A 24093-nucleotide genomic window follows, 5' to 3' on the forward strand; every position below is an offset into this window, starting at 1 on the left:
AGAGTTCTGGGATTTCTGAGAGTATCTGAGGACCGGATCATTTGAAACCAGCCTGGCGAGAATGTTTCCTGGGGAGATTCTCTGCCCCGTAGCCTCCTAACTCTCAGAAGGCTCTTACCCTTACACAGCATGAGCCCAGGAGGGATCGTGGTCAGAGAGCAGTCTGGGAAAGTAACTCTGACTAATCACATCCACTCAGGTCTCCTGAAAACTTCTCTTTTAATTACTTGTTCAGCCAAAAGGCTCTGGATGCAGGTGGGCATGTTGCCCATGTGGCTCAGCTCCACACATTTGTTAGCCCACGTGCAGGTGGGAGGACCAGCATGGCCCTCCCATGGACATCATAGCTGCGGTCTGGGAAGCCCCTTTCCTCCCCAGGGGACAGCCCCTCCTTTCTCCTGGGCTGACTGCTGCTGAGCCTCTAAGTCTGTTGTCGTGTGTGCTATAGGCTTTGCGTCTGTCCTGTTGCGTGCATGCTGTCAGGAGGCTCAGGCTCAGCTTTGTCCCCATTCACCATCTCCGCCTGGGACCAGGAAGGGAGAGGAGCCTTCCCTGAGTCTCACAGCCCTCCCTAGCCACGGCCTCAAAAACCCTATTCACTTCTTTCCCACATGTGTGGAGACCTCATGAAGACCTCCATTTGTCCTGTGAGTTGCTGGGGAGTTCTCTGTAGACAGTGTATTTGTTGTAGGAAGAATACAAAGAAGCCTCAGAGGGTCTCGGCCTGAGAAAACCTGGCTCTCAGGAAGAACTTTGCAAGAGCAGCCAAGGAAGACAGAGTGCTCTTGGGCCCCCACGCCCCAAATACAGAGTTACCCCACTGCCCTGTAGAGAACAGGGAAGGTGAGGCTCTCCAGCTCCTCTGCCAGAGTACTGCCTGGGACACCACCATTTTTCCCCATGTTCCCCTCTGTGTCAGCACTTGAGTGCCTGGTGCTGTTGGTCTGCCCGCCTACACCCCACCACTGGCACCCTCACCCAAGGTTACAGAAACCAAACTGGAAGTCGGGGCTCCCTTAGAGGAAGGTTGGCCAGCCAACCTGAGGCATGACCACTGCTCCTCTGGTTCTGGTTGTAGTTTTTCCCTTGTCCTGGAATGGAGAAGTCACATCCTCAAGGGTGCATGTGTCTCTGTGTTTGAGTGTGTGCGTGTGTACCTGCGTGTATGTGTGTAAACTAGAGGCTTTAAGCCTAAGGATCTTTCTTGGAAAAGCCAGTCCTTTACCACTGGAGGCAGAGAGGCCACTTGTCTCCAGTCCTTCCAGTGGACTTGGTCTGAAGGTAGTGAAGTGCTTTGTTCAGAAACAGTGGTCCAGCCCTCTGTGGACACTGTTCATGTGGCTTGGATTCCTCACGTTCAGTCTTTGCCTTTTCTGAAGACCCTAAACCTTCCAGGTAGGAGGAGAGCATTTGCTCCCGGGGTGTATGTGGAGTGGGCGTCCCCAGGGCACGCCCAGGGCCTGCTGCAGCTCAAAGAGCACAAACCGTGGGCCAAAGGTCAGGAGCCCGAATATTTCCCCTGGGATCTGTCATCATCCCAACCTCACCTGCTGCATGTTACCTTTTCTAACTTAAAAAATGACTTAAGAGTCAGAGGTGTAAGTTCTTGGAATCTTTCTGGAAAGGGGGTGAGGTGGGGCTTTCTTAGAGAGTGAAGTGTTTTCTCATGACAATTCACTAGAACTCCTGGTCACTCCCCTGAAGATTTCCCATTTACACACACACTTTCTGCGGTTGTTGGCACCAATTGGGGAAATTTTTAGAAAATTTATGATGGTTATATAAGATGAAATTTAGTTAACCACCAAAGGAAAAAAGTAGAAACCTCCTAAATGAGGCAGATAGAAAGTAGTATTTTTCTTATTATGAGGGTTGGCCTGAGTGGTGGGTTGGAAGGCCTCCAGTAGCTGCCTGCCAGCTTAGAAAAAAGCACAACTTAGGAAAAGCGAGACTAGTTTAACTGGTTCAGCCAGTGCCTGGTTGGTGCTACAAGGACAGGCACCTGGCTGGGGAGGTTTGGGAGTGTGCTGAGCACCTGCTGGAGGGGCAGGGAGGGTGGTCCACCCCGGAGCACCGAATGTTAAACTCCCTGTTCTCCTAAGTGCCTTCCTGGAAAGTGAGGACAGTGTATACGAGGGAGGGGATTTGTTGGTTTGTTTTTGTGGGTAAAATGGATCAACCGCATGGGCCTTTTAATTTCTCTCCCTTTCTAATATTTCTGTGACTCTGAGACTGAGGGACCTTGCACTAAAATATATGCACTCAGGTTTTGACCATCGAGTCTCTGGGCTAGCAGAAAGAGGGGGGAGATGGGGATCTGATTTACGATGCTCTCAACAGAAGAGCATCATAATCCTGTGGAATTACAGCGATGACCCGCTGTTGACTGAAAGCTTAGGGGTTCTTGGCCTAGGGAGAATCTGGGGGGTGGCAGGTTGGTTTGCCAGCAGCACCAAAGAGAGCTTGGTGATGTCAGGAGATTCTCCCCTCAGCTGTCTTCTGGGATGCAGGCCCATGCCCAGCTTTTTAGCATCATGATGCCCTCTTCCTCCCCTCTGCCAAAGGCCATTGCCCGCATCTTCAAGGCTCTTGAGATGCTCAATGTCACACAAGCTGTCTTTAAAGGCAGGGAGGCCAGGGTACTGTGGCTCACGCCTCTAATCCCGACACTTTGGGAAGCTGAGATTGCTTGAGCTCAGGAGTTTGAGACCAGCCTGGGCAAAATAGTGAGACCCCATCTACTAAAAATTAAAAAAAAATGGTCTGACCTAGTAGCAAGCGCCTGTAGTCCCAGCTACTCAAAAGGCTGGGGTGAGAGGATCACTTGCGCCCAGGAGATCGAGGCAGCAGTGAGCTTGATCATGCCACTGCACTCCAGCCTAGGCAATAGAGCTTGACCCTGTCTCAAAAAATAAAAAATAAAATAAAAATAAAGGTGAGAGGATCTGGCTTCCTGGAAAAGCCGAAGTGGCTCCTGCTGCAGCTTCTGCTATGTCTGTGGGCACATCTTTGTCCTATATCTTCTCCTCTCAGAGACTGTATGGTCAGAATGAAAGCACCCTACCTTTTCACTGCCTGGGGAAGCTGGATGCTGGCCTAGAAGTTTGCCCAGCCTTGCATGGGGCACTGCCCGGAGCTATTGTTAGATGCTGGAGCCAGGGGTGAAGTCAGGCTGGACAGGCTGGAGTCAGACTGCGGAGGTGTCTGTGCTGCCACTCCTCCTACAGGACAGCGGGGAAGGGCAGGTGACCGCTTATCCAGGGTGCCCAGCCATTGCTGACCATATGCACTGACCCCTAGCCTGGCCACTGCTGGGTGCATGTGGAGCAAAACGGATGAGGGGAGGCCTGCAGGGCCCTAACACAAGTGGGGAAACCAGAAACGGGTGGCTACAGGAAAGGGGACTATGGGAGGGAGCTGTTGTGGCCTCAGTAGGAAAGTATGAAGTGCTCCAGGCCTGAGCTTTAGTTGGTGCCCCCCTCCCCCCACCCTCTTCGCCCGCAGCCTAGCACACCAAAACAATTGCATTGCATCTCAAAAGCCTGGGAGTTGGATGGGCTCCTGCTGGTAGGCGACGTTGGCACTCCCTGCTCAAGGTCTCCCCATTCTGTGAAGAGCACAGCCCCCCAGATTTCCCAAAAGGGGAGCTGACAAGGCCTAGCCTGGGCGGCAGTGCCCTGTCCTGTCCCTGGCAGACTGGGCCAGCAGCTCTGCATGCTGAAGAGGTGGCAGGACCAGGCACTCCACTGCACCTAGGCTGGAAATGAGGCCAGGGGGTGAAGCCTGAGCCTCTGCATCATTTGCTAGGGGTTTTCCCTCTGATTCCCACCTTCCTTCTCTCTGGGGCCTTAGTGACTACCAGGCACAAGTGGAGATGGGGAGGTAATGCTCCTGCCCTCAGCTGTTGCCTTGGGGCTGCACAATCTTTCCCTCCCAGCCAGGCGCTGATCTGCATCTGCAGCCGTGTGGGCCTCCCCACTGCTCCAGGCTTCCTTCAGCTCCAGGATCCCTTGGGGATGTGTTGCCAGAGCTTTCCGAAGGACAGTTGAGCCTGGTGTGGTGGGGAGGCAGGTGTGCTGCTCCCCCTGTCTGGTGTGTTCACTCAGTGACAAGGTTCCCCCATCCACCTTGGGTCCCTGCACACACTTCACAGAAAGGGGGAGATGTGTAGCTGCCTGTGAGAAGGGTAATGTTTTCCAGCCTGGAGGGAAGACACCCATATAGCCTGGTCTTTTAAGGAAAAGGGGCCAGGTCTCTGGGTGGCAGGCACTTGGGCTTGGGAGTCATTGCCACTTAGCAGCTACATGAGCTTAACCGGAGATCCCGGTAGGGTCTTTAGGAGTCATGGTCTGTTTGTCTGTGGGAAGTTCCCTGCATTTATCTGGCTCAGAGAAGTAAGGCTCTTTTCCTCCTCCTAGATACCTTTACTTTAACAAATAGTAGCTTTCAGAAACACTGTGCCTAGATCGCAGGGCAGGAGCAGAAGATGCCACCACCTCTCACCCTCTGCCCATCACAGGCATCATCCCTCCCTCTTGTTTCGGCTCCGGGGCTGTGCCGGCCATTCTGGTTTGGTTCCCTGGTGTAGTGAGAGGGACAGGCACTAATACCATCCCCAGCCAGGCCAAATACACTTCCAGGCTCCCCCTTGGGCAGTGACATTGACTGGCTTTGTTACGTTGGTGTCAGGAAACTTGGGAGGTGTTTGAGAGGTAGTGAGAAAAGGGCAGAACCCAAACGGCAGAAAGTTTGGCTTTGCTCCTGTGTTCTTACCAAGCAGCATTTGTTGAACCCCTTCTCTGGGGGCTTAGGGATACCAGGGGACATTTGAGTCCCATCTGCAGCAGAGTCTCAGTTTGTGTGGGCCAGGAGCCTGGGTTTTGTGCTGCGAGGGCCCCTCCATGGCTTCTCTCTGACTGCAGGCAGCAGGCTCGTGTCAGATGAGTGTGGAAGTCTTGTAGAAACCAGTTTATATCCAATCATCAGTTTCAGCCATTTCCACTTCCCTGCCAGGATCCCAGGGATGTCTAGAGGCTGCTGACTCCCACAGACCCAGGGCTGGGGACAGGAAGTTGTACTCAGCCCACTCCGACCTCTTGCTGGGTTTGTGTGCTTCCTGCTTTCTGCTGGAGAAGAATGCTGCTCCCTGGGCACTGGGCTCTGGGTGGGCACTGCTGGCTTCCCCGTGCTGTCTGAGTCTAAGCCCCTGACTCCTCCCTATTCCCAGGAATCTCCAGGTGGCCTTTTGCAGCCAGTGGCTCTTGGTCCCACTGAAATGTGCTCCCTGCCATGTGCCAGCCAGGATGGGGTACCTGCACATTTTAGTTCTTCCTCAGGCCAACTGGTAAGGCACCATCCTGCACTGTGCATAAAACCACCTTGTGGAGTGGTGAGGAAAGGCTGCCTCTAACCTTCCTGTGCCCAAGTCTGAGTCCTTTAGTACACAGGCCTTCCACCCAGGACAGGAAGAATCGCCCTCGCACCCCCTTCCCTTTTTCCCTTCCCCTTCCCTTGCCCCTACTCCTTCCCCAAGGTTCAGTGTAAAAAGAAAGGAGAGTCAAGCCAATCAAGCCCAGTCTTGTTATAAAGCGCCTAAGCCTTATCCTCATACCTGCCTCTCCCTTCCCTGAATCCATCACCTCCTGGGGGACTATGGGGAGACCACATGTGCCCTCCTGGAGCTGACACAGATGGGGAGAGAACACACCTGGTGTGGGAAGCTGTATGGGACCCAGAGAATTATAACTAGTCCCTTGGGCTCTCAGTTACCAATCAGTAGGAGAAAATGCAAAAGGAAACTGCTTAGGAATCAGTAATTGCTGTGTTCCCAGGAATTCCTCCTTAAGTATGGAGGCGAAGGAAACTAAGGACTGTAGCCCATATACCTGTGTCATGAATGAGGTGCGCAAGACGAAGAGAGTGGGGAATACAGGTCCAAGAATGTCTGCAGGATGACTCTGCCCTCACTAAGTTATGCTGTTTTTACCTCCCTTCTATGTTGAGGGTTTCCCTCTGTTTTATTATGAAAAATGTCAAACACACAGCAAAGCTTTAATGTTTTTTTTTTTTTTGAGACAGTCTCGTTCTGTCACCCAGGCTGGAGTTCAGTGACACAATCTTGGCTCACTGTAACCTCTACCTCCTGGGTCCAAATGATTGTCCTGCCTCAGCCTCCCAGGTAGCTGGGCCTACAGGTGTGTGCCACCACACCTGGCTAAGTTTTGTAGTTTTAGTAGACACAGGGTTTCACCATGTTGGCCAGGCTGGTCTCTACTTCTAACCTCGGGTGATCCGCCTGCCTCAGCCTCCCAGAATGCTGGGATTACAGGCATGAGCCACTGTGCCTGGTGTACAGCAAAGTTGAAAGTGTTGTATAGAGAACGCCCCTATTAAACAGTACACGTACCACCTGGAGTCTGCAGTATGTTAGACCCATTTATTCATCCACCAACCCATCTTATCCTTCTGGTGCATTTCATCGTAAAATGCAAACACCAGTCTGCTTCCCTATTGGGGTTTTTAACTAAAGTAGTGCACATTCAAACACTACAGAAGCACATAAAAGGATTTTTCTTCAAGTCCTCCTTTCCTCCACCCTGTGAAAGTGTGCGCCTCCTTCCAGAATTTGATCTGTGCCTACACATGCATTTGAATATGCATGGTATCTAGTGCTTTCAAGCAGGGGGGATCACGCCCATGTGTTCATCCACTGCTTGCCACGTTTGGAGTCTGAGGGGACAGATGCTCCAGCAGCGGACTCTGTGCCATTCCCCTTCTCAGTTTGTGTCACCCTTTCAGGTGGGCCCTTGGGCTAGCTAGATGTTCTAGACAGAAAATGACCACAGGTTGTCCTGGTGACCAGGAAACTGAGAGTGATTTCTCTCACAACTCATGTGCCTGGGTACTTCAGGGTCCCTTGGGGTTCCTGGTAGGGGGGCTTTGAGGAATGGAAGCCATAGCCTTCTGGGTTATGCAGAATCTTCATTTTATGGGTTCCACACGTTTGCCTTTCCACCAGAATAATCAGAGAACACAAAGAAACAGCAGTGGGAAAGCCTCTCAAACAGAGGATCCCAGTCCCAGCCCCACCATCTGCGAGCCCTCTCATGAGCAGGTATGTTACTTCCCTAGGCTTCCGGGTCCTCATTCACAAAATGAGAATAACACTGGGTGCCCTGCCCAGCTCAGAAGATGGTGAGGCTCAAAGGAAATCATGCACATGGACTCTCAGTCTGTCCCTGGCAGTGTTCGGGAAAGTCAAGCTCCTTTAGTGATGGAGAAGGGATCCTGCCACAAGCTCTACCTTCTGCACAGCAGAGACGCCGCTCTCCTGTTATTTCCCCTTTGGCTTAGAGAACCTTTGGGTCACCTTTTGTTCACGTCACCTCTTTGACCTGCCCTTCAAATATTCATGTCAGCCTGGGATTGTCTTCTGCCTTCTTTGGATTTCGGTCTGAACTTTCTCCCTGAACTGCCTCTTTATCTCACATCTATGCCTGGCACACATGTCTCTGTTGCAAACCTCAGCTCTAGGCTTCAGCAGCCTCCTGGAGGTCACCATCAGCTTGCCGGGCCTCCTTCCACCCAGCTCAGAATTGGTCCCTTCATTCTCATGCCTTCTTCCTGGACACCCTTCCGCAGTGCAGGCATCTGCTGTGGGTCCTGCTGCCCCCATCGGCATGCACAGGACCACTGCGCACTCCTTGGTGTCAGCTCCAGGCACCACAGCAGAACACAAGGCTCCCTGTGCCCAGAATCTCCCGTCCCCACCCCAGCTTCATCCATCCTCCACCTTCTCTAAAGCCTTACCAGAACAGCCCCTGCCTTGATGAGGTATCTTTCTCCTTACTCTTGGACCTGGGCCTGTCCATCGGAAGACCTACTGGAAATCCCCATGCTGTGTCTTTTGGGTTCCTTGTTCAGCTTCCCTGCTAGTATATGAGCTGCTTGAATCCCAAGATCATGGCTATTCATTGAGTCGCCAGCACACAAAATGTCATAGGAACTTAATACAAACACTGGGTTCCCACAGGTACAAGTAGCTTCCTTCCGTTCCTTCTTTGTGGGTTGGTGAGTGGGGTCTGTTTCTTTCTTTTTAAAAAATGAGGTGAAATTCAAAATGTCATAGGAACTTAATAAAAACTACTGGGTTCCCATGGGTGCAAGTAGCTTCATTCCACTCCTTTTTGGGATGGTGAGCAGAGTCTTTTGTTTCTTTCTTTTTAAAAATTGAGATCAAGGCTGGGCACAATGGCTCACACCTGTAATCCCAGTGCTTTGGGAGGCCAGTGTGGGCAGATCACAAGGTCAGGAGATTGAGACCATTCTGGCTAACATGGTGAAACCCCATCTCTACTAAAAATACAAAAAATTAGCCGGGCATGGTGGCACACACCTGTAGTCCCAACGATTCGGAAGGCTGAGGCAGGAGAATTGCTTGAAACTGGGAGGCGGAAGTTGCAGTGAGCTGAGATCGTGCCACTGCATTCCAGCCTGGGTGACAGACAGAGTGAGACTCAAAAAAAAAAAAATTAAATTAAAATTGAGATGAAGTTCACCATAAAATTAATCATTTTTAAATGTACAATTTAGTAGCATTTAGGACATTCACAATTCCCACCTTTATCTGGTTCTAAATACTTCATTGCCCCAGAAAGAAACTCCTAATGTGATTCCACTTATATGAGGTAGCTAAAATAGTCAAACTCATAGAAGCAGCTAGGTGGGGTGAAGGGGAGTGGTCGATTAATGGGTATATCAGTTCAGTTATGCAAGGTAAGTTCTAGACATCTGCCATACAACATAGTGACTACAGTTGACAATACTGTATTGTACACTTGAAGATTTTTTAAGATAAAGCATATGTTAGACTTACCACAATAAAGTTTTTGGCCAGGCACGGTGGCTTATGCCTATAATTCCAGCACTTTGGGAGGCAGAGGCAGGTGGATGACCTGAGGTCAGGAGTTCAAGTCCAGCCTGGCCAACATGGAGAAACCCCGTCTCTACTAAAAATACAAAAAAATTAGCCGGGCGTGATGGCGGTTGCCTGTAATCCCAGCTCTTCAGGAGGCTGAGGCAGGAGAAACACTTGACTGGGAATTGGAGGTTGCAGTGAGCCGAACTCACGCCATTGCACTCCACCCTGAGCGACAGAGTGAGACTCTCGTCCCCCCACCCCCCAAAAAAGGTAAAAAGGTGGTGGGGAGAAAACCCCCTACCCATTAAGCAGTCATTCCCTATTTCTCCCTGTCCCCAATCCCCGTCTGCTTTCTATCTCTGTGGATTTATCTCTTCTGGACATTTCATATAAAATGGGTTCATACAATAGTTGGCTTCTTTTACTAAGTGTAATATTTTTGACATTTATCCATGTCGTAGCATGTGGCGGTTCTTCCTTTTCTTGGCTGAGTAGTATTCCATTGTAGGAAAACAACATCTTTTGTTTATCTGTTGCGCAGTTGGTGGACACTGGGTTGTTTCCACCTTTGGGCCCTTGTGAACATCGCTGCTGTGAACCTCCATGCACACACATTTGCTTGGGGACCTGTTTTTCCCCCTTTCTTGCCTCCTACTCTCCCCAATACCATATTTTTCCAAACCAGAAATCCGCGTACTAGCTGTGTGTGTGTTTAAGAAAGCATCTGTGGAGGTAAACAGCTTGCCTCATGCTGCCCCTGCTTCACGTCTACCCTTCTCCAGGCCTTTTTCGTCCGCCATTACCTCAGTTTTTGGTTAATCGTATGTTGGGATTAATCCCATTTTGTCTTTGAGTAATTAACATGTGGTGTGCATGCCTTATCTCCACAGTGAGAATCTTAAGGTCAAGGTCCCTCTTGGGGTTCTGTGTCCCCCACAGAGCCGGGCACAGCTTGGGGCAGCTAAGCAGTCCCTTGGTTGCTAGGCCCTTGCCTGCCCTGTGCCACCTGTCAACTGGTGACTAACCCTCTTGCACCCTCCTCTGTCCCCTTGCAGATGATGTGCTGACTAAAGACGCGGGTGAGTGTGTGATCTGCCTGGAGGAGCTGCTGCAGGGGGACACGATAGCCAGGCTGCCCTGCCTGTGCATCTATCACAAAAGGTAGGGGAGGGGTCGGCAGGGTGGCTCAGTGCATCTCCCTCCCAGAGGGGCAGACCCCCATCTCCAGCCATTCTGTCTCCTTTGGTTATGGGATGACCTTTCCTCCCACCTCTGGCTCCAAGTGGATAAGGGCAGAGTCCGGCACACAGATACCCACTGTGCTGCAGGAAGGTGCGAGCATCCCGAGCACAGGGGAGAGTTGAGTTGCTGGAGGTGTGCTCTGGTTTGAGGGTTTGGGGTTAGGAGCTGATGGCAAGACCTGTAGAGCCTCACAGGTTGGAGGAGCTTAGGATCCCACCAGGAAGGTTGGTTCTCCATCTGTCTCCCTGCCTTTTCTTCCCCTCTGGGCTCGTCTGCTTCACGGCGGGGAGAACGCCAATCTGTACGAGGAAGGCCAGGCAGAGAGTGTGCCACGGCCTTGCACTGGCCTCCCTAGAGGACCAGGAGGCAGGAAGAGCCATTTCCTGAGGGGTACTGGGCGCAGTTATAAGTAGCAGGGCCCAGATTCATCCTCAGGCTCCAGTGTAAGCCTCCTCGTTTTCAGCAGGAAGGAAGACACCTTCTTACCCAAGACAGGAGGACACTGTGCTGCCTGTGGCCAGAACCTGCCGTCTGAGTCCTCAACCCCAGAGCTTCTTCCTGACACACAGGTCTTTCAAAGCCTGCCTCTCAGGGCCACTGCTGCACAGGGTGACAACCGGGCACGGCACGCGGCGTGCCTGGTGCAGAGGAGGCTCAAGCCTGGCCTGGAAGAGATTCTTGGTCTAGTTCTTAGCGCAGAGCCTTGCAGTGTCCCTGGAAACATTAACCAGAACCAGAAAAGGAAATCTTTGGCCCTAGGGGAGAATTATGCAAATTATCTGTCTGGTTCCTGTCTTTGAAAATGCCCAGATGTTGGTTTACAAATCAGGAAGCTGTCTTGGGGCAAACTCTGTTCTCTCTTTGATGCAGAGAGCCTTTTTCTGTAAACACTGGAGACCAGGGCTTCACTGTCTGGCTCCCCTCCCTCCTCTTGCAGGAAGGATTAGATGCTGCTGCTGATCAGCTGATCATGGCTGAGGGGTAGAGCTTGGGGTTCTCCTAAGAGGTCACCCACTGGGAGGGAGCCTCACAGCTGTTCTTTTGACCCAGGAAGGGGCTCTTTCAGGACCCTAGCGCCCACAGCCATGGCCTTCCTGCCATGCCACTGTTTCCACTTCCCTGCCCCTGGAGTTTTGGAGACAGCTGACTAGCTGACCTGCGGGGTCCACCGCTCTCACCTTCTCAATGGTGGCTGCTGCCATTCTCCTGGGCTTTGTGCACAGAAAGCTTTGGTCCTTCTCAGGGTTGCTCTGCCCCTTCCTACTGCACCAGATCCCCCTGAGCATGTACCCACCAATGCTGTCTCCGGCTGGGCCAAGACCAGTCTTGGTGTTCTCTCTTCTTCCTGCTTCAGAAAGTAGGGATGACTGGAGACATGACTGTGTTTCCCTGGGGTCCTTTCAGAAGAGGCTTCAGAAGCTCCTGCTCAGGAATCTGGCCCTTTGAAAGATCCCCTTCAAAACAGCCTGGGCAGCAGGTAATGCAGTTTCTCTTGCGGCCTCTCCCCACAGCTGCATAGACTCATGGTTTGAAGTGAACAGATCGTGTCCAGAACACCCTGCAGACTGACCTGTGGGCTTGCTTGCTGACTCCTCTCAAAGGTGAGCCCATGGGCGGGGGTGCTCTGGCCTTAAGGCTTGGGGTCAGGTCACTTTAGGGGCCTGTAGGTAGGGGAATGGAGCCGCTCTTATGCCACCAAGAAGAAAGCAGGAGCAGAGGGAAGGAGCACCTTATCAGTTAGCAGGTAGTTATCTGGAAATGATTTTCTCTGGGAAGGACAAGAGATACAAACCAACATGGGCAGTTATGAAGAACAGGCTCAGAAGTGTTAGGATTCTTTGGGGAAAAGACCGGTGCAGTCTACGTTCCTAAAGTTCAGGAAGATCTTCCTTGTTGGGAATGTTCACAAGCAGGAAAAGGAGCCTGAGCGCTGGGTGTGTGCCTGGCTTGACCTCATCCTCACTCACCTCTGAGTCTCCGCCTCTTCTTTGGTGACTGGGATAATCTTGCTCCCTGCTGCCGTAAGGACATTGCACTTACTAAACAGACAGCCGTGGAGGCGGTGCATTGTTCCCTCCAAAGTGCTTGTCAGCGATCATTTTACCGCTGGTTCTTCCCTCGTGGCTTCCAGATGAATCTGAGGCCTCCAGGCCAGACTCGACCCCTGCATCCCACAGTAGTGGGTGCTGACTCCACACATTCGCGGCTCACCGCTGTGTCTGGCCTCCCCAGGTCTCCCCTAGGGGTATACTGCTTACTGCTGACCATCCTCCCTGACCCCCATCTCACCTGTCCCTTCAAAATTCTGGGCTGCCATTTTCCTTTTTCTGATAAAAACAAAGTAGACAAAACCCCCATAAAAACCAAAAGCCCAACTTATCTCACAACCTAAGGTTTTGGGGCCTCTTTTCTTCCTCCCTCCCTTTCTCTCTCTCTTGTTTTTGTTTTCTTTTGCTAGGTTTATTTTATTTATTCCAAGTAAACTCCCAGAACAGCTGATGATGTCAGACAAATCAGGGACATTTGCTCTTTTTACCTTCACCTCAAAAACTGATGACAAGGGGAGAAGAAAGAGCAAGGGGGAGAGAGAGGCAGGGGAGTAGAACCTGCCCAGGCGCATGGCTGCAAATTCCCCGCGTGCTGTTTGGCTTCGGGGGTCCTGTGCAGACGCCTCAGCCCTGCCTGCCCTCTCGGGATGCAGCTGCCCTGGGATGCAGCAGCCAGCCCTCGGCCCGACGGAGCACGACTTACTTATTATGGTCCACACAGGGACAGACAGCCCCTGCTCCCAGGAGGAGGCTCACCGAACCCTGGGGCAGAGCTGAGCTTGGGACACCAGCGAGAACAGGGCACCCCTTCTGCACTGACTTCCAGATCACGGTTCTCCCTTCCATGGACACCAAATTGGATGAGAACAAGTTTGAAAGAAGAATGAATCAACTGCTATCCTTCTCCTCACCCCTCAGCCCAGGAGGGAAAGGGCATTTTCTTTTTCACCTTTGAAAGGCATTGTGGGTCTGTCTTTAAAGTGTTTACAAAAAAAAAATTATATAAAAAAAAGTCTAGTGTCGACTGGTGTTTTCCCTCGTGATGTTTACAGCTTGCTGTTTGCTGCCCAGCCATAACCCTCTCAGTGACAGACGAACACAGCCAAGCCCTCGCCGCCAGCCTTCGGACGGCAGGCGAGCACACAGTCTCTTCCCCTGCCCCAGCTGGCCCTCTCCGCCACCAACTTCTCTACTTTGGGTTTAGTTTTTTTCCCCTCTACTTTTCTGGCTTGGTTTTGCTCTTTTCTCCCCTTGAGAGCCTAATATCTTCACTTCATTGCCAAAAAACAACCCATCGAGAACTTTCTTCCCACTGATCCTTTCTCTTTTCCCTTCTTTCCTCCTGGTTCTGGTCAGTTCAGAGGATTTAACAATCACAAGTGTCCTGCAAAAATGCCTGAACATTATTCTTAGGCCCTTGTGGATTTCTTTTTCCAGAAAAAAAAAAAAAAAAAAGACTTACTAAGAAATATGTACAGCTACCCCTGTTTTCAGGCACTATGTTTGAGAACATTTTAGCCACTGATGTTCACACGTGGCATCAGCCCATGCAAGATAGGTTTCTGTATTTATATATTAAAATACAAAAAAAAAAAATCATAAAATGTTTAAAAAAATGTTCAAAGCTTGGGAGCAAAGCTTTCTTCATTAGTCAAGGTGTTTTGATATGGTATTAAAATGTCTAATAAAAGACGCACTGTGTGATTTTATTTTAATGAAGTGTTGTTATACAATCAAGAAATGGGGGCAAGGGCCTGCCCCCACTCCCTCACCTACCTCCTTAGCATTCCTTCAGGCTACTACTTGGGGCTCCAGGTGTGTGAATTGGTCCTCAGACTGTCAGGCCTGGGTGGAGGGAGAGTGGCAAGTCAGGTGTGCCTCACGCATCATGGAACTAATCTGCCCTCCTCTGTGGAGTAATTGTGCTGGAACTCTGGAGAGATCTGCAGGGGCCAAGATCTGCAACCCTGGATGTGGGTTCTTCCAGGTGTGGGCCTCTCCTTCCAGCCTCTGCTCCCCATCCCACGTTCCACTCGTTGCTCAGTTTGCATCTCAGTGCTGACTCACGGGCATGCTTCATTGAGGCCCAGGAAAAGGCCCTGGTTTGGGGCTGTGCCAGCTTGGAGCCCTTGAACCAGAACCAGCCGCTCAGGCTCACAGAAGTTGGCAAACTGTTGGCTGGGCGGGCAGCTTCAGGCAGGGAGCAGCAGTGCAGGCCTGGCCTGTGTCCCTGTGCCCAGCGGGCTCCCGGAGCAGCATTCCAGAGCCTCCTGCAGAGCCAGCAAGGGAAAGCTCTGGAGGGAGACTACTACACACCCTCTCTGCTCTGACCCTTCTCAGGCCCACCTGATGTGCTGGACCATCTCCCTGCTGCCACAGCCCCTGGCTCCGCAGTCACCCTCCATCAGATGCTTCCAGAAGCACCTACTCTGCCAGGGCGTTCACAGCAGTCCAGTGGGCAAACATGAGGCAGGGCCAGCGGAGAAACACTGAAGACTTGGTGGTTCGGAGCCTGGGCCTCGGCACGGACCCGTCTGGGGTGAAGACCTTGGGGCTGTTGTGAGAGCTGGTGGCAGGAACGTGCCTCTATACTGCATTCAGGCTCTCCTGCCTGGCTGGGTGATTGTGAGGAAACAGCTTCCTCTGAACTTCAGATGTTTCCCATGTGAAGCAGGGACAAAACCACACAGCTCCGAGGCCACTGTGGGCCGGGGGAGTTGCCCTGCAGGTCCTGGCAGTCACAGCAGGCTCCCTGTAGCTCTGTCACCACAAAGGGCACTGTTCTATTCACAGCACCTCCTGCTTCTGCCTGGCAACTGTGTCTCCCTGTGCTATATTTAATTCCACCAGCAAAGCTGGCAAGGCAGGGCCCAGCTCCGAAGGAGATCTCCTTGCCTGACCCCTGGACCTGGAAACGGAGGCTTCGTGTGCCCACCTTGGCAGCTTGAGTCCGCTGTTTTGGCAGTGCCATGGGTGAGCCAAGCAGCTGAGTCGGGTGGGGCAGGGCTGTAGCCCACGCCGGGTGCTATTCCAGGCTCTAGGGGCTGGTGCTCACCCCCACCCCCAGTGACTTCATTCCTACCTGGCACACTGCAGCCCCTGTCGGCTGCAGTATCCTGAATTTGGACCCAGGTTGCCCACTCTTGGTGTGGGGGTGGGATTGAGGCTGTCGGGGCTTCCCAAGTGGAGCTTGTGTTTTCCATACTCCATCCTGACAGCTCTCCAGAATCCCATGTTGCCGCTGTTCTGCCTTTCTGGGATGGGAGAGGATGTGAGGGAACTGGGGAGCAGATTCTACCCACTCTGCTAAGGGCCTATCACACTTTATGAGGTTCCTGGACATGAGCCCCTCCCTAAGAACAACCATTCTCTTAATAGCCATCTAATGGTACCAAGGTTCATGGGAGAATGTCTTCATTCTTAGGAGATAGATGCTGAATTATGTAGGTGAATGCCTTCAAAAAATGTGTAATTTAATTCCAAATGATTCCCCTCAAAATACACAAAGCAAATAAGGCCAAAATGTTCATTGTTGAATCTGCAGTGGCTGGTATTTCAGTGAACAGTGTACTTGTTCCTTCAACTTTACTGTATGTTTGGAATTTTTCTTAATAAAAGATTGTGGGGAAATGGTCATTTGCTGAGCACCTCCTAGTTGCCAGGCACTGGAGGGTGTGTCATAGACGAGCCTTACCCAGGAGGGAGAGCCTGGCCCCTGCAGGATTCTCGCCTGCAAGAGTGGGTGGGTGGCTGGATGGCTGGAAGGGGAGGGGCGAGAGGGCTGCCTCCGTAATGAGCACACGTGTGCTGGGGTGTTTTGGGGAAAGGGCTGAGATATATCACCAATCAGCCCTTGGCACGGTCTCTACTCCCCACAGGGCAGAGCGCGACAGAAACGTCACAGAGGAGTAGCCTCCAGGCTCAGGTCGGTGTCACTGCTGTCTGCTGGGGCCCAGTGTTAACTCGGAGGAGGGGTTCCAAAAACTAAAGTTGGACTGAAGTGTCTCAGCACAGCTGCCTCTGCCCAAGGCCTAGCAGCCCGCTTGAGCACTGAACAGCTGATGGGAGGAGGAGCAGGTTGGAGGCCAGAGAGGCCATGGTGTGTGACCTGCCCCTTTCCTAAGGAGACTGAAGGCTGAAAGGGCAAGGAAGATCAGACAGCACTATGGGTTCCTGGGACCTGTCGGTGGGGTGGAGGACTTAGCCGGCTTCCAGGCTGCCAGGCCTTCCCTGACCCTGGGAGGTTTGCCCAGGGCTGAGAGGTGCAGGCCCTGGGCAGGAGTCCTGAGTTTGGAGCAGATGCCGGTGGTACCTGAGCTTTGTGATGTCAGGTGCCCTCTTGTGGGCTTAGGGGGAACAACTGCCAAAGTCTTAAGACGGGCTCCAGCCCAAGGCAGGCCCTAGCCAGGGTGGACACACCTTCAGGGCAAAACAGCTGGTAGTACGATGTATCACCCCAAGGAGAGGGGGTGCAAAAAGTTTCACCTCTGTTTCTAAAGATGTAGCAGCTGCTGAGGAACACAGTGTTCAGAGGCCCAATTCAAGCCCAGTTGGGGACCCCATCCTAAGTGACATCTGCCATGGGCAGGTCCTCAGGTCTGAGGTGGAGTAACTGGGACAGGGACCTGGGTTTGTCCCTGCAGGAGATCACTGGCCCAGGTGTGCTTGTCACATCTTCCGAAGCCTGATCACCTCTCCCTCCCCAGGCTCCAAGACATCAGAGAACAGATCCAAAACGAAGAGGTCACTGGCCAAAGGACAGAGAACCTTAGTTGCAGGTGGGTTTTAGGTTGATTTCAGATTTATTTGAGGAGGCACCAAGAAGACCTATCAGCATGGTATGGGAGGTTGCTTCCCATAAAAGGAAAGGAGTGTTCCTGTCACTACATGAAGGGGGATGGGTCCCCCCATGACGGGAGGCATCGGGGGAGAGGTCGTCAGAGTCTTGAGTAGACTCAGACCATCTCCTCCAGCCAGGACAGGATTCGTAGAAACAGAGAGGAAGCAGCTTTGCCGGGAACCACCCTGGGTCATTTACTGAGCCAAAGGCTGGGGCCAGCCAGAGGTCTGGGGATTAACCCGGTGCCTAGGCTTCTCTGTGGGCTCGCTGGCAGGATGACAGAATCAGCTACTGTCTATCCCTAGCAGGGGCTGTAGCATGAAGAAAAGTTCCAGAACAGAGGCTCCGTAGTCTGGGAACCCATGGGCTAAGTGCTCAGAGCTGCTCACAGCACTTTGCCCGGGTTCATGAGGCCTCGGGGATCCAGCACTGCCTTGAGCTGCCGCATAGTCTCCACACCCACGGCGCCCACCTCCTCCTGCAGCAGCTGTCGCTTGCCCAGCCCGATGCCATGCTCCCCCGTGCACGTTCCATGGAGGGCCAGTGCCCGCCTGAGAGCAGGGAGGAGACATCCTCAGTGGGCTGCCTTTCAGCTGCCCTCAGCTCTCCATCCCTGGCTTTGCTCATACCTGCCCAGCTGTTCTGCAAAAGCCTTGACCCTGCCCAGTTCCTCGGCGTCGTCAGGGTTAACCACCAGAATGCAGTGGAAGTTGCCATCACCCACATGTCCAACAATGCTTCCTGGGGGCCCAGAGGACAGAGCTATTCTTCAGCCCAGCCCTCCTTCTGCCTCCTGCTGGCCCAGGCTCTGGTCAGCCTCAACACCTCCCCACCTCTCCCCAGCAGCAGGGCGGGCAGAACCTGTGAGTCCTGAGGCATTCAGATCCTCCTTGGTCTGTACCAAGATCTCCGGGAGCCGGGAGATGGGCACACACACGTCCGTGGAGTAGCCCTGGTCAGAGGGGAGGTCTGTGAGTCACCCCAGCCTGCCTGGGGGTAGAGGGTCACGTGGTCAAGGCTGAGGATGGGTCTGTGGGCACTGGGCCTCAGCTCCTGGCCTCACACAAGGAAATGTCCTGCTCTTCTCTAGGCCTCAGCCCTCCCCTCCCCCCAACACAATGCAGGAGACCACTGGCCCAGGTGTGCTTGCCACACCTCCCTGCAGAAGCTGTCCACACTCCCCCGTGGCTACTACCCCAGCCCCTAGGCTGCTGAGCCTTTGCATAGCTGCTTGGAGCCGACTTCCCTTCCCCAAGTTAGGCTGACATCCCCCTCTGTATCATCTCTTCCTCCAGGAAGCCTTCCCTGTTTACAACTCCCAAGAGCATTCCCACCATTCCCACGACCTGGCTCGCAGGAAGGGCTTCTGAGGGCTTAGCAGACAACTGTGCTTTCCCCTTAGATGGCGTCTGAACAGCTGGGTGGGGTAGTCTGCAGCCCCCGGTTCTAGCACTTGCTCAGCCAGGCCCAGCCCCCTTGTGGGGGCTCAGCCTGCTGCTCTGTGCACTAAGGTGGTGGGTTGAGGAAAGGTTTGTGGGCCCCAGCTCCAGCCCAGCCCCAGCTTACCTTGCAGCCTGGCCGCAGGGCCAGGGCTGCATACCAAGCATTATGCCGTGCTGCCCAAAGCTGGCTGCGCTCTTCAGCCTCCTTGGCCCAGGAGAAGCCAGAGGCTCCATTCTGCTGGACTATCTCTTCTGCAGTTGGGGGAGGAGGGCTGACACAGGGCCGAAGCAGCTGCCCACCCCGCTGCCCCACTCCACCACAGCATACCTGTGCGCTGCAGCTGCTCCTCCAGTGCCTGCTGGGAACCATGGAACTCCAGGAAGAGTGTGGGTGCCACTGAGCAATTCAGCTTGCTGTACCTGTTGCAGGCATCCATCATGACGTCATCCAGGAACTCTGGATCCAGGGAGAGGGCAGACCAGGTGAGGCCTGGCCTTCCCAAGGGGCCTCTTCCATGGAGCCCACCCTGACTGCCCCAGTCCTCAGCTCACCAATGCGGGCCACGGGCACTGCAGCCTGGAGGATGTGTACAGTGCTGTCCACAGCAGCCTGGACACTGGGGAACGAACACGTGGCAGCCACCGTGGCCTCAGGGGCAGGGTGCAGGCGCAGGGTGGTGGCTGTGATGAGGCCCAGCGTCCCCTCCGAGCCCACGAAGAGCCCGGTGAGATTGTAGCCGGCTGCACTCTTCCTAGGTCCCGGGGACACACAAGGTGAGCACTAGGCCATGTGATGAGGGATTTCTGGTCAGAGCCCAGGCTGGAACCCAGGACACCGACCCCAGGCAATGAGGTCTGGGCTGGCCTCCCTCGGGCCCAGATTCCCTGGCGCAGTGCTTTCTGCTCCACAAACCAAATCAGCCTCACGCAGGGAGAACAAATGCATGTCCCACCCACTTTGGCCCAGGTGACCCAGCTTCAGAGCCTGTGGAAGCCTAGCCCGCCAAACCAGGTGACCCGCAGGAGGCGCCTTTCATAGCCCGGCCTCTGCAGGGCAGCTCCGCAGCAGTGCCCAGGGCCCCGGCAGAGGGCGCTCACCGGAAGTGCCGGCCTGGGCCCGCTGTGTGCAGCAGTCGCCCGTCCGGCAGCACCACCTCCAGGTTGAGTACGTTGTCCCGCATGGTGCCGTAGCGGACCGCGTTGGTGCCCGAAGCCGCGGTGGCCGCCATGCCGCAGAGAGAGGCGTCGGCGCCTGGGTCTGGAGGGCGGCGTGCAGGAGAAGGCAGCCTCAGGGACTGGAGGCCCTTTCCTTCGGGCTGGGGGAGGAAGGTCCCCTGAACCCCAGGCGCAGCCCTGCTTCCAAGGTGTCCTCAGGGCCCCAAGGTCCGCGAGTCCTACCCACGGGAAACCAGAGGCCGCTGTCCCGCAGGTGGGTGTTAAGGGCTTTGCGGGTGACGCCGGGCTCAACCACCACAGAGAAGTCCTCCAGGTTCAGCTCCAGGATCTGGTCCATCTGCGTCAGGTTAATGCAGACGCCGCCCTGGTGGGGACGGGTTCTAAGATGACTGCGGACCTGGGTCTCTGACCTGGCCACGGCCCCCGGGCCACACCCCGCGGGTGACCCCCCAGCAGCCAGACCAGAGCCCCACTGTACCTGCACAGCGCAGACGCCACCCTCCAGCCCGGTGCCGGTGCCGAATGGGATGATGGGCACACCTTGGCTGTAGCACAGGGCTGCCACTCGGCTGACCTGCTCCACGTTCTGGGGCCACACCACAGCATCCGGAGGTTGGCACCTAGAACCAGACCCTCAGCGATTTAGGGAGGGGTGGCGCCCTCTGGTCCCGAGGCTACAGTGAGCTAGGGGCAGAGAACACCCCAGAGCACCCCAAAACAGGTGACTGAGGAGGAAGGCAACCCAGGGCCCTCGCTCCCAGCTGCGGTTGAATCCAGAAGACAGGGGAGGGGGCCCCGCGAGCTCCCCCACACCTGTGCACCGACTCATCGCGCCCGTGCTGCTCTCGGACCGCAGTGGCAGTGGACACGTGGGAGCCTCCCACCACGGCCTTCAGAGCCTCCACGAAGTCCCTGCAGAGCTCACCCTGTAGGGGAGAAGCACACTGCCAGGGTCCCCCGAAAAACACCTGGGGCCAAAGCCCTGCCCCAGTGTCGGCGGGGAGGGCTGGGGACTGGAGTGGGCCTCCCCTCCCACCCCTCACTGACACCATCCTTGCCAGGTTTTATACAAACCCACTATCCAGAAATGCCCCTTTTCCAAACAGAACCGTTGGGGTAAAGATTCCCCTCGGAAGAAACACCACCAGAATTCAAAAATAATTTTTTTTTTTTTTAAATAAAAACAGTGTCTATGTTGCCCAGCATGGTTTCTAACTCCCGGGGTCAAGCGATCCACCTGCCTTGGCCTCCCAAAGTACTGGGGTTACAGACGTGAGCCACAGTGCCCAGCCAGCCAAATAAAAATAAAAACCAGAATTCACTCTGCAAAAAAGGCTATCTATCGGCCGGGTTCCTTCAACAGCCAGCCCTGCCTGAGTGAACTGGAAAGGTCCTTCACTCCCTCCTTTCCCCAGGTCCAACTAAGCACCGCCCTAGCCACAAGGGACTCAGAGCTTGATAAGGGAACGGCAGGGAGGAAAAGCTTCCACTGCCCCCTCCCCATTGGGCCTTGGCTGGGGGCTTCTGGAGCCCTTCAGGGGGTTTCTTCCCATTTTGCAGATGAGAAATGGAGGCCAATTTAAGGACAGAGCCCAGCCTAGAACCCAGGTCCTCTCCAGGGCATTCTTCCACAGGTGTGCTTTATTCCAGAGCCACCCAGGAGCACCCATTTGACTCCCCAGCCCCACTTGTGGTAGCAGGGGGGCCTCAGCTCACCCTACACCCCCATTTGCCACAGGGTCAGCCCAGTGCCCTTTGGCCCAAGGTCAGGTCACTTGGTGCTGGGGCGTCACAGAGCCCGGGAAACTTGGGATCAGACTCCCTGCTCCCCTCTCCCCACCCGGTCCCTCCGGGGTACTTCTCTTCTCTCCCCCTACCTTTGCCTTCTGGGAGCAGTAGCTCCTCCAGGGGAACAGCCCCCGGGTCGCAGCCCGGAGCAATTCGGCCATAGCCAGGCAGCAGTGAGAGGGTGTGAGCACTGGGTCGGTTGGGCAGGGTGACCGACCAGTCAGCCACTGTGGCGGCAGCGCCGCCAGCCCATTGGCTGGGCCAGGGGTGGGGCCTGCTTAAGGTGGCACAGGTTTTAAGGTGGCCCCTGCAGGCTTTGAAGGGATATTTTTGGGCACAGGGGTGATACTTCTAAAGGAGAGGTGAGGCTCACTAGACATTTTGGGAAACTGTCAGGCAAAAGTAAAATTCTATTTTTTTTCTACTTTATTTATTATTTATTTTTTCTTTTCTTTTCTTTTTTTTTTTTTGAGACGGAGTTTCGCTCTTGTTACCCAGGCTGGAGTGCAATGGCGCGATCTCCGCTCACCGCAACCTCCGCCTCCTGGGTTCAGGCAATTCTCCCGTCTCAGCCTCCTGAGTAGCTGGGATGAGAGGCACGCGCCACCATGCCCAGCTAATTTTTTGTATTTTTAGTAGAGACGGGGTTTCACCATGTTGACCAGGATGGTCTCCATCTCTAGACCTCGTGATCCACCCGCCTCAGCCTCCCAAAGTGCTGGGATTATAGGCGTGAGCCACCAAGCCCGGCCTTTTTTTTTTTTTTTTCTAGGACTGGGTTTCACCATATTGGTCAGGCTGGTCTTGAACTCCCAACCTCAGGTGATTCGCCCGCCTTGGCCTCCAAAGTGCTTGGATTACAGGCATGAGCCGCTATGCCTGGCCTTATTTTTTTATTTATTTTTCATTATGCATCTCTCGATCCCAGCAAAAATAAATTCTAAGCCTCCCAGCCAACTGAATGGACCTTCCTCTCAACCAGGGGCGTTCCAAAGTAAACCTGAAAAATTAACTCAGGCTGTGATGGGAAGGGGTTTAAGACATGCCTCATTATCCCCTCCTCCCTTTAGAATCCAGACACAATGGACCAGCATTAAAACAGAGATCTTAAAACATTCTGATCTTAAGACAGAAAACAGATTGTTTGTAGCAGTGATACCAAATTCCAACCTGACCCTAGCATGACATGTCAGATAGCAGGCCCTGAAAGAAATCGATGTATTTTACCCCCAAAATGTATTCCTTTGACATTTTTTAAATGACCCTGAAAAGTTGTCTCTTGTGGGGGAAATCTAGAATCTGTAGCAAATCCCCTCCCCTTTCCAGGCTTTATCATGATCTAGGGGAGATAACTAAGTCTAGAACCTCTTAAGGCCTTATAAGAGACATTTACCATCTATTTTATATAGTAAGAACCTTAACCCAGGCACTTCTTTCTATATATTCCACATTGTCTTTTGTTTAATTTTTAATTTAAAAATGTGTTTGTTATATACTAAAATTCCAAGTCTTTAGATAATATCTTAATTATTTTAACCAATTGAAAATCAGAAAAAAAATTTTTTTTTTTAAACAGATTCTTGCTCTGTTGCCCAGGCTCTGCTCGCTACAACCTCCATCTCCCTGGTTCAAGCTATTCTCATGCCTCAGCCTCCCAAGTAGCTGGAATTACAGGTGTGCCACCATACCCAGCTAATTTTCTTTTTTTTTTGAGACGGAGTCTCGCACTGTCACCCAGGCTGTAGTGCAGTGGCACTATCTTGGCTCACTGCAATCTCCACCTCCCGGATTCAAGCAATTCTTCTGCCTCAGCCTCCCGAGTAGCTGGGACTACAGGCGTGCATCACCATACTCAGCTAATTTTTTTTTTTTTTTTTTTTTTTAGAAATGGAGTGAGAGAGAGAACAGAGGCAGCCTCCGGCTCTTTATTGAGAGAAAGAGAGAGAGTGTGTGTGTAAGGAGAGAGAACTGTGCTGAAAAATGAACGTGTCCCTTTTCCAGTTTCCCTCCCAGCCCTGCTCATCTGTGCAGGTGGACTCAGGGCTTGTCATTAAGTCTCTCTCTTTTTTTAACTCCTGACCTGGTGATCCACCTGCCTTGACCTCCTAAAGTGCTGGGATTACAGGTATGAGCCACTGTTCCTGGCCTCAGTTATGTCGTTTATAGGCAGTTACTGAGGTCTGCTTGGCCACCTAGCTTGGTGGTAGGGCTGTGGTCTCCAAATGTTGGAGCCAGGCCATGTGTTTGCAGTGACCACGACATTGTATCCTTTTTTTTTTTTTTTTTAAAGAAAGAAAGAAAGAGAAAGAGAAAAGGGGGAGAGAGAACCGGAGTCTTGCTCTATTGCCCAGGCTGGAATGCAATCTAGAAATAGGTATTAAAAACCTCTTTTATGCTGATGATTGTGCTTAACAGCGGAGACAGGAAGGAATAAGGAAAGAAAATAACAAACAAACAGCCAACCAATTTTTCGTTTAAATCTGTGAAATGCTGTGCAAGTGCTAAAGAGTGATTTGCTTCCATTTATGTGGTCACTTTCAAAATAGGTGTAATGTGATACTAAAAAAAAATGTGTTCTGTGGACCTGGGGTGTAGAATTGTATAAATATTCACTGAGTTTACTTGTTCCAGGTCTAA

The 24093-nt window shown here is 53.0% G+C and overlaps 2 protein-coding genes across 10 annotated transcripts in view; one reads left to right on the forward strand and one right to left on the reverse strand.

Annotated features, from left to right (window-relative positions):
- Nucleotides 1-15846, forward strand: part of ZNRF1 (zinc and ring finger 1) — a 122180-nt gene extending 106334 nt beyond the window's left edge. For 4 of the 8 annotated variants that reach the window (XR_013530172.1, XR_013530175.1, XR_013530174.1 and 1 more), the window contains 3 exons: nt 9976-10081; nt 10626-11763; nt 12932-13227. Coding sequence is in view for 3 of the 8 variants with exons in the window: in XM_003735326.6 (XP_003735374.1) it covers nt 9976-10081; nt 11674-11731 (164 nt within the window). In the remaining 5 variants the exon portion in view is untranslated. Of the gene's footprint in view, nt 1-9975; nt 10082-10625; nt 11764-12620 lie in introns of all 8 variants that reach the window. The other 4 variants (XR_013530173.1, XM_003735326.6, XM_054248516.2 and 1 more) reach the window with 4 other exon arrangements.
- A 1147-nt stretch (nt 15847-16993) lies between these two features.
- On the reverse strand, nt 16994-21648 carry LDHD (lactate dehydrogenase D). Of its 2 annotated transcripts, XM_003735327.6 has the most exons (11): nt 21546-21648; nt 20482-20594; nt 20147-20288; nt 19891-20032; nt 19591-19750; nt 19045-19244; nt 18821-18949; nt 18617-18744; nt 17912-18002; nt 17680-17791; nt 16994-17601 (listed from the first exon to the last, which is right to left on the reverse strand). In XM_003735327.6, exons 1-11 carry the CDS (start codon nt 21615-21617, stop codon nt 17436-17438), a joined length of 1455 nt encoding a protein of 484 aa, XP_003735375.2. In that variant the 5' UTR covers nt 21618-21648; the 3' UTR covers nt 16994-17435. The 2 variants fall into 2 exon arrangements, with proteins under 2 accessions (XP_003735375.2, XP_078213885.1); XM_078357759.1 differs by lacking the exons at nt 20147-20288; nt 20482-20594.
- Between the last annotated feature and the right edge of the window lie 2445 nt (nt 21649-24093).

This window comes from Callithrix jacchus, chromosome 20 (assembly GCF_049354715.1).
Source record: "Callithrix jacchus isolate 240 chromosome 20, calJac240_pri, whole genome shotgun sequence".
NCBI lineage: Eukaryota > Metazoa > Chordata > Mammalia > Primates > Cebidae > Callithrix > Callithrix jacchus.